This window comes from Thunnus maccoyii, chromosome 3, assembly GCF_910596095.1.
Source record: "Thunnus maccoyii chromosome 3, fThuMac1.1, whole genome shotgun sequence".
NCBI lineage: Eukaryota > Metazoa > Chordata > Actinopteri > Scombriformes > Scombridae > Thunnus > Thunnus maccoyii.
In genome coordinates this window covers 14,348,286-14,358,433 of record NC_056535.1, presented here as the reverse complement: position 1 = coordinate 14,358,433, position 10,148 = coordinate 14,348,286, and the positions used below count along the sequence as shown (strand labels likewise).

At 37.2% G+C, this 10,148-nt stretch overlaps 1 protein-coding gene across 1 annotated transcript; it reads left to right on the top strand.

Annotated features, from left to right (window-relative positions):
- The first annotated feature begins 7,479 nt into the window (after positions 1 to 7,479).
- il19l (interleukin 19 like) lies at positions 7,480 to 9,447 on the top strand. Its single transcript, XM_042407162.1, has 5 exons — positions 7,480 to 7,644; positions 7,854 to 7,916; positions 8,082 to 8,234; positions 8,315 to 8,377; positions 8,917 to 9,447. The coding sequence occupies exons 1-5, from the start codon at positions 7,486 to 7,488 to the stop codon at positions 9,007 to 9,009; spliced, it is 531 nt and encodes a 176-aa protein (XP_042263096.1). The 5' UTR covers positions 7,480 to 7,485; the 3' UTR covers positions 9,010 to 9,447.
- Positions 9,448 to 10,148: the final 701 nt, after the last annotated feature.

The window sequence follows — 10,148 nt, the reverse complement described above, 5'->3', positions numbered from 1 at the left end:
TTTGGAACATTTCTCAGTTTATATTAATTAAAAATGTATCTTTGGGTCTATAAACTTCAAACAAAATAAGCAATTTGAAAAAAACAATCCACATATACACTGAAAAGGAAAATTGTCAGTAGAAGTGTGAAGGCAAAACTGGAAGGTCCGTGTACCCTCCATCCAAAACTGAGTTCAACTTGTTTGATAACAGGATAAACAAATATACAATGTATTATTTTGTTTTTCTGTTAAATTAAAAAAAAAACCTTTTTAAACAGAAATCCATGTGCTTTCCCCGTTTTCATCTTAAAATCGGCAGTTGGAATGAATGAATGGATGGATGGACAGGCGGACAGATGGACAGACAGATAATTAGATAGATAGATGGATCAACGCAGTGAGATGTGTGCACTTACACATGAGGCACAGCAGCATAACATCATTGCTTACCTAAATCTCCTGACACAGGATTGGTCAGGATCTAATGGTAAATAATGTTCTGGGTTCTTCTAGCCTACACATCCAAAAGGTCAGCTGTTACACACACACACACACACACACACACACACACACACACAGTCCAGGTTCATACAGTGATATTGTTTGGAGTAAAGCAGCCATCTTGCTGATAAATCCTGAGCTCCATCAGAGCTGTCTAAAAAAAATATTTCAGAAACTTTCGGAGTTTTACGTACATTACTGCCACTTAAGCATGGATGTATTTTCTTGAGCCAAATGCATAACTGCAATGCATTGTGGGTGATATACACCTGTGAAGTAACCATTGTTGTTGAATCACTCCCTCAGCCCTCCGAGGGTCAATCTCACCAAGTTTACTTCAGTATTTCTGACAAATAGAAGGACACTCATGATAGCAGCAGGGATTCCCCCAAGGGTAAGTGCCAAGGGGAAGTCAACGAGGGTGAGTTAAACCACTATTGAAACATATAAGGAGAACTAGATACAGCGTAAGAGGCAGGGCCTTGTTTATTCCTATGAAAGTTTCTCAGTGGCACATGAAGCAAAAAAAGTTTGACTTCTGGATATAAAGTTACCCAGATCTTCCAGGATTGTGTGGCCCATAGAGCAGGCGCACCAGAGACTTCCACCGGCCGAGCCAGCTAATTTCCAGTGTAGCCCTCCGCTAACTTGAATGGGGTCAAAATAATTCAATTGTGCAATCTAGACTTTCCAAATGTTATTGGACTGAATGGATTGAATTCTGATTGTGAAGTGTGTGACACTAAAAAAATTGATCCATTTTGGCCACTATGTCAAATTGGCTTCAGAGCCCTGGGTCAGGATGACACTTTGTTGTCTTACATGGTTCTATTTCGACCTCATTCAGATTGTCACCATGGTCTTCGCCTTGAATGATGCCATCCATCTACCTGTCCTTGAGACCTTATGTCAACAAAGTCACGTCACTGACCGTAGGAGGCTTGGCTCGCCATCTATAGGAGCATCCAGGTGAACATGCCTCTTCCTCTTTGCCTTCCTCACCTCATCCGACACCGTAGGTGCGTTCCAATACCCATACTACCATACTATTCAGTCTGCCAGAAAAAGATTTAGTATGTCCTAATATGTCAATTGCAGTACACCAAAAATACCAGAATGTCCCACTGCAACGGGTCACATTTTGCAGTATGGAAGCCAGCATGCTTTTCTGGCTATTCTGACCCACAATCCTCTGCGCATTAGCTGCTACAGAAGATACGTCACATCGACTGAGCCCCCGATGTGACGTATCTTCTGTAGCAGCTAATGTGACCCAATGCAGTAGGACATTCTGGTATTTTTGGAATACTGCAATTAATATATAAGGACACACTAAATCTTTTTCTGGCAGACTAAATAGTATGGTAGTATGGGTATTAGAACGCACCTACGGTGTCCGACAGTAAGGAAGGCAAAGAGGAATGCTCTTATAGACAGCGAGCCAAGCCTCCTAAGGTAAGTGACGTGACTTTGTTGACATAAGGTCCTGAGGACAGGTAGAAGGATGGCATCATTCAAGGTGAAGACCATGGTGACACTCTGAGTGAGGTCGAAATAGAACCATGTAAGACAAAATGTCATCCTGTTTTATTTTATCCGTTGTGGAATAAAGCACTCGGTTTATTTTGGTTAACTCCTCGCTAGACAGCGCAGATACCTGACAAGCTTTTTCTTAGTTGTGTTTACAAGCAATGGAGAGAACTTTTCTTCTTTCTTCTTTTTACACCCTGAAGGAGTTAACATCACAAGTTTAAGCCAAAGTTACACCAAAATTCTCTTTCAGACAGCACATCTCCAGCTGAACAGACTCGCAGCCATATTGCATCACCTGACCTGAATACTGCACGCTGATCCCCTGAACAGATTAATCGGGTTCTGTTCAAGAACAGCACTTGTGTTTAACATTTTCTTCTGTAAGGGCTTTTTCATATTAGGTATGATTGCTTAATACAGTGCCTGAGTATGATTGCCCCTCCTCTCCACTGCCCCGCCACTCAGCTTTCATATTAGTAATGTTGTTACCTGAGTAAACTTGCGTATCTCCACACTTCAAAGAAGAAGAACAAGAGGAGTACACCTGCATCATCAACTACGCAACATTTGTTCATGTTCTTGATCCAGTGTAGAAAAGCACGCCAATTGCAAGATCCATACCCATACAGTGGAGTCGACCACCACACTGTGCCTGTTTTATTTTTGTGTGTAATGTCCAGCTGTGATTGTATGTTTTCATCTGCCCAAAATTCAAGCAAGTATTTAATTTCTTCAGTGGACCAGAGAAATCTTTTCGCAGTCATGTTTGAACAGGACAGTCAAATAGTTATGATGATACACATTTTACCGTATTCCACTTCCATGTTTTTTTACAGTAGTTTTCACACCTGATGCAAACTGTACCCGAGTACACATAAACTGTACTCAAGACCAGGACCTGGGACAGTTTGTTGATCCGTGCCTGGGTACAGGACACAGTGTTCACACTAAAACATGAACTTGCAATGCACTGACAATGGACAATAACAGCTTTTGTGACAAATCGTATTTAGGGTTCAGAATGTGCTATGTGTTAAGAATAACTCACAAAAGTCAGTTCATTTTTTTTTAAGGATGGTGTTAATCAGTTTTTGCAAATGTACTCTTCATTTGATCATGTTTTATGTTTAATTTCATGTTAGTTTTATAAATTTGACTGGAATTTTCTCACAACCTCTGTTAGCATATGTCAGTGGGTACCACCACAACTTATTGTATGTCACATTTTGTTAAGTTTGACCTGTAAGTTTTGTGCAATCAATATGTTTATATTTTGAAAACAGTCACAGATTTATCCATGCGGCTCTCAGTCTTAACAATGACTGCAAGATGAACATGTAGAATAAACATTTTCTGTTAGCTCCAGATGACTAAAGCTCTTTTACAGTGATGATGATGAAAGATTAAAGGTTGCCCCTGGTTAAAAAGTTAGACAACATAAGGGAAGGTTATTTTCACAAAGAGAAGCAGATACAGGGAGTAAAATGACAAAAACACCTTAAAATGTATTTCAGTAACTCTGCAGGAAATATCAAGTATCATTTTACTTTGTGGCAACTGCTACTGATAACAATTTAGGCTCTGACAATCTTGCCTCTTTGTAGCTGTGTAGCTTGCCTTCTGTTGTCCTGAAAACTCACATAAAATAGGTAGGATATGTGCCAAATAAGTCTCATCATCATAAATTATGACATATGTCAGAAACAAAAAAAGCTACAATAGCAAAGAGTAATAGTGATCATAAGTAGATCATTCACAAAGATGACAGCGAGAGGAGTTTAATCAGTACTACTGTCAGTATCAACAAACCATTATGGCTTAACCTAGTGGTTTACAACCTGGGGTCAAGGCCCCCTAAGGGGTCATAAGATAACTTTGAAAATGATTACCAAGACAGGATATTAGAAAAAAAAATGTTTCTGCTGCACACATTATTTTGATACTATTCTTTTTTCTTTGCTTTTTTTTTTAATTTTATTACATTTAATAGTTTTACCTCCTCAGTCCTCAAATGATGTTGTCTTACTTGTTAAGTTTTTTAAACTTCGAGTTAAAACTCAACATGCCACCTGTTATTTATTTATTATTTATTATTTGTTTTGGAATTCAATAACTAAAGTTGGAAAATGATTCAATTGACACAATCTGACAGGAGAACGTCACTCTATGGTGAAAATGCTTATAAATCATTGTCATATGCAACCTGTGACAAGGAGTCACAAAGATAAAAATCCAAGAAAGATTGGGAACCACTGACTTAACCAAACTGGCATTTACTGCAGGGTTTTGTTACTGGCAGGTGTTTCTGTTACTTTTGAGGCAATAAATGTGTAAAAGTGACTGGAACTCAATCACAGAAACCTTTATACTAAATAGATGGTAAAAAAAAAAAAGTTTGTATTTAGGTAGTAAACGGTATTAAATGAATACAAACGTCCTAGGCAAGTAGGTGACACATTCACCAGCTACTGTAGCAGTGGCACAGAATCAGACACTGGGATCTTTAGAAGTTTTTCCATGTTCACAATTTTTTATGATGACCTCTAGTGGTTGGAAACAAGCACTGAGCATTGAAAATAAGTGAAATATCTTGATAAATCCTATTTTTATACAGTCTATGGATAAATCCTCTGGTATGAGGAGGAATAAGTAGCATCCTAAATGGTCCTCTCAAGCTCCAGTGGGAGTATCTAAATGTATTTCCACATAAAAGGTTGGATGTGTTTATTAATTCATTATTGACCTATAGTAAAATGAGCCTACAGAAAATGTATTCCTTTACTCCAATCAATACTGAGGCTGGAAGAAACATAAGTACAGATATAAGGGAAGACCCTGCTTCTTCATTATGGACGTTTTTTCCTAGAGTTAAAACAATGCCTTTAACAATGAAGGGAACATGGAAGGACATTAGCACACTGTACACTAAATGACAATACATTCAGCTATTTCCACGTACATTTTCATGTTCCTTCTAGCTAACCCACCACCTACCTATGAAAATGACCGAAAAATGCTGCCACACCTGGTTTTATTCTTAATGTCTTCATGTCCATTAGTGGTAGAGACCACAAATATCGCCTCAAAATTAATAAAAGATTGCATCTGAAGGAAAAATAATGATCGATACCATATGGGTGCAAAAAAAAAAAAAAAAAAAAGGGTTTAGAATATCCTCAATATCACACTCGTTTAGGAATGTTGCACTTTTTTCCAAATCTAGGGCCTTATAGAGAATCAATAGGCATGCAGCACAAACGTTAAATGGTTCACTTATACTGAGAACATGTTCGTCTTCCATCCCACAAAGTTTGGTGAGACTAGGAACAATACTTTTCAAGATATTAATGCCCAAACATGGTTTCCCAAATAAGCCGTTTTTGCTTTCTGTCTGATTCAACACAGAATGACTCACTTCCTGGAGGGAATTTTGGCACTTGCTTATTTGTTACAGATGCTATCACTTGACTTCGTATGATTCCATGAATACAGGTTATTCCTGTTTCAGATGGACTTCCCTGCTCATGATTCTTTCCGCTGTGAGTGAATTTTCAGCAGTCATGAAAAATTAACCTGACCAGGAAGGCACAAGCAGGTGAGCAGGTCCGGTAGGTGTTTCCGATCAGGACTTGTCTGACAGGAGTGAAGTCACTGCCAGTGATACTGTTATCTGAGGAAAACCCTTACTGTAAGAGAATCTCTCACACTGCTGCACTGAGGGATGTTTTATTTCCAGTATATAACTAAACTATTATACAACATTTGAGAGCAGACACGGTGACTGGTCAGAAGTCTATATGAGAACATGAAAACAAACTGATATTGCTGCAAAACACTAATATATTTCACCCTAAAATCATACACCAACACCAAATAAATCATCCAATTCAAACAATGTAATGTAAACACCTTTAGGCTGCAGAGTGATGACAACACTCTAATGAATGACAGTGAAGGTGTTTCTCTACACATCAGGGAGGAGGAAATCTTCAATCATTTCCTATTCTTCACATCAGGTGTTGAGACATCAGCCAGCAGTTCCTTTAATTGCAACACACTTCCTCCTCCTGTAAACGAATTAGAGTGCGTGTACAAGTGAGAGTGTATTTGTGTGTATGCACTGGTGGAAACTGTGGCATACCTGCTAAAATCCCCCTCACTCCACTATAAGAGGAGACAGGATGGAGACACAGAGACACTTCTCTCCCAGGACTCTTCCTCTGAGTAAAGCAAACCCAGGTGAGTCAATAAACACAGATCATGGTGGTGGGTGATGGTACCTGAACATCATCAACACAGATTTAGACAGAAAATTCTTCCAGGATGAGAGAAATATATTTAAACACCATGACATTCTTATATTACATGTTATTTAGATGTAAACTTAATTGTTTATCGTGAGTGCTTTATATTGCTGAAAAAAGTACCTGATTAATCATTTATTGATTGGCAACAAATTTATCAACAACAATTTTATTAAAGGGCCACTCCACCAATTTTACATGAGATGTTCAGTTTACTTGTCACGAGTCGTATGTCTGTGGAAATAGTTGTGTAATATTTTTTGGAGGGCGGCTCTGGAGGTGAGTTTTGAAAATTTGAAAAATTAACATTATCTCAGATTGGGCTTGAGACTTTAACAGCAAGCAAACTGGAGGTTTGGGGTTTGAAAGAAGCAGGCATTTAGGAGACAGAGGGTGTCTAATGAAAGGTGCGACTGATTATTGCAAGCGAAGGATTCTCTGTTTTTGGAGTGTGACACCCAAGAGTCTAAAACTCCTGAAAGCTCCTAAAGCTCCCGAAATGTGTGCATTTACTGCTTTTCACTGCTATGTATATTCCTGAAATGAGACTGTTGGTTAAACAAAACAAGGAATATGGTGTTGTCAATTCTGGCTCTGGGAAATTGTAACCAGCATTTTTTTTAAAACAATTTCTGAGTTCTTTGTACCGTAGATGATTTATCAATCAGTCAAAAGAGTGGGGAAACTGAATAATCAATAATGAAACTAATTGTCAGTTTACCCACATATACAGAAATAAATGTAGGGCTGCAACTAATGATTATTTTCGTTATCGATTCATCTATCCATTATTTTCTCAACAAATTGGTTAGTTGTTTGGGCCATAAAATGTCAGAAAATGGTGAAAAATGTCAACCACTGTTTGCCAAAGCCCAAGATGACATCCTCGAAAATATTCAGTTTATTGTTATAGAGGACTAAAGAAACCAGAAAATATTCACATTTAAGAAGCTGGAATCAGAGAATTTGAAAAAAAAGACTCAAAAATGATTAATTGATTATCAAAATAGTTGACGATTAATTTAACAGTTAGCAACCAATTGATTAATCGACCAATGATTGCAGCTCTAAATAAATACAATATATAAAATATAAATAAATAATTAAGTGTGGTAGATTTCAACAAGCAAAATGTTTCTGTTAGCTTTCCCACCAGATAACTGCAATGATGAAGATGCTACTGGGCTGCTCTCTCTGCCTGCTCCTCCTGCTCAGCTGTCTGAGTGACCTGGCGGAGGGCCGAACTCTGCATCTGGACAGCTGCACTGTCACTGTTCACACACATGAACTGCGCAAATATTACTCTGCCATACGATCGAATGTGGTAAGTTTAATACACACACAAAATCACCAAATGCAGCATCACATACAGGCATAGGCAATCCCTTATATCAATCAATCACTTGTAATCACTTATACACTTAAATACACATAAAATATAACACAACACAACAAACTCTGTGTATGACACCTTACAGTGGGTGGAAAACTTACAGAAACTTAAGACAGGTTTTTGTGGTTTTTATATAACAGATAGAAGGGGACAAGGAGATAGGAGTGAAACTTCTGGACAGATCATTGATGAAGGACGTTCAGGTGAGTCCTTGTGCTGTTTTCTCCATGTAGTGCTGATTATATGCTTTCCATCCTCAGTTTCTGTCACAAATATTTCTCAATTCTAGGCTCTAGATTGATCAAGGCTTCATAAAGAGTAAATGCAGTATGAGTGTGTGAGAGTTGCTGTTATTTGACCTTTTTCAGGAGGGGCAGACTTGCTGTTTCCTGCATCTTGTGCTGCGTTTCTATGTTGAGAGAGTGTTCAGCAACTACGCCTCTTCTCAGCCACAGCACCAACGTAGCTCCAGCGCTCTGGCCAATGCTTTTGTCAGCATCAGAAGAGAGATACATAAATGTGTAAGTGTATAGTTGTTCAGTGATAAAACGTGTTTTCATTAAAAACAGACGCATTAATAATCACGCTCTTCTCTGTTCAGCACTGCCACTGTGGAGAGGAGACACAGAGAACAATTGACTCTCTGCATGCTGAGTTTATCAAGGTATGTAATATACTGTATGGACAGTGGACTCTTGAGGGTGCTACAGTCTAAACCCTGGAAGAAATCCATTTAACCTTTGTGATATTTGAGTTGGATCTGGACGCTTGATGTCCAATCCACAAACATTCTATTGTGAATATTTTAATTATATCAGGTATAACTTGATGATGATAATAAAGATGAGACCTGCACAAAGCCATACACAAATTATTCTCATAAATTATATGAACATTTCATTTTTTAATTTACAAAAAATATTTTATTCTAAATACTACAGTATTTAGAATAGTGAATCCTGATAGGCAGCCGTGCAAAAACAACAGACAAAAAAAAAAGAAAAAGGAAAAGAAAAAGATTTCAACTTGAAATCCAGGCTCAGAAGATATGACACCTTACAAACACTGTATAGCTGTATACCCTCACACTACTCACACGAGACAAAGCTAACAGAAAATGATTTATTATGCTTATCATTTAACTAATTTTTCACTTCTCGGTCTGTGTCTTTTCTCCATTTCTCTCTCGTTCACTCTGAGCAGCTCCACATAAACCAGGCAGCACAGAAGGCTGTGGGAGAACTGGACACTGTGCTGGAGTGGCTGGAAGGACTCGAACAGAAAACACACACATGATCAGACAGAAACTCAGCAACATCAACACTGTAACACCAAGTTGATGAACCCCTAATCTGACATCAAAGATGTGACCTGATATTACTTGTAAACAGAATGAAGATTACACATTTAAGCTTCATTTCTGTGACATTTTGCATTTCTTTATTTTGTACTTGAATTAGCTTCATGTTTTTGATGTGTTTTTATATTTTTCAATGAAATATTTAACATGACAATGTTATTTAACATATCACCATGCTATAAATGTTTAAGTTCTTATATTTATCAAAAACAGAAAGCTGTTAAGATATTGTATGTGTGGGTTCTGCGCAATCAAATTTGATTTCAACTGCTTATTTCAACAATGATTTAATTTCAATTTTTTTAATTTTAACAATGTTTTAACTTCTTTTCATTTCATTTATTTGTTCTGTTCATGTTGATGCACAGTTCCAGAAAAATTCATGAACAAAGATTCATGAACAAAATACAATTATTTTGCTTTCACCATTACTCAAAACATAAATAAACAATAGAAATGAATGGTCTGTCATTTCCAGTTACTTAACAACCATTACTTACAGGTAACATGAGAAAAAAGATCAAAAGCCACACACAATAATTTACCATCAACAAAGAAAAGTTATTATTTGTCATCTTCATAAAGTATAATCTAATTATTCTTTCTCTGTACATTTTCTTGAACTGAAAAATAATTGACCAATCCTTTAAGTCATTTTCTAGAGAATTCCACAGTTTGACGTCACATACTGAAATCTGCTCTAATGTAGTCCGCACATACTTATGCTTAAAATTAATTTTCCTCCTATGGTACCGTCTTCTGAACTAAAAACAAATAACTTTTGCAAATTTTCTGGCAATACTCTGTTTTTTGCCTTGTACATAACTAATAATGTCTATAACTCATCCAGATCTTTAAGTTTCATTAGTCCTGACTTAATAAACAGTCTGTTGTTCTCTTCAATCCACCTTATGTGTCATTCTTACTGTTCTTTTCTGTAATATAAACAATCAACAAGCTTTATGTTGCTCATGTATGTGTTGTCCCAACACTCCACACAGTGATTAAAATATAGCAAAATAAGTGAACAGTACATAATGTGCATTGCATTATAATCTAACACATACTTTACTTT

What these genes read in the sequence shown, in the direction of transcription:
- il19l (XM_042407162.1), top strand. Translation starts at nt 7,486, where the DNA reads ATGATGAAGATGCTACTGGGCTGCTCTCTCTGCCTGCTCCTCCTGCTC. An exon ending in GAAGAGAGATACATAAATGT is followed by an intron (nt 8,235 to 8,314) that starts GTAAGTGTATAG and finishes TTCTCTGTTCAG; the next exon opens with CACTGCCACTGTGGAGAGGA. An exon ending in TGCATGCTGAGTTTATCAAG is followed by an intron (nt 8,378 to 8,916) that starts GTATGTAATATA and finishes CACTCTGAGCAG; the next exon opens with CTCCACATAAACCAGGCAGC.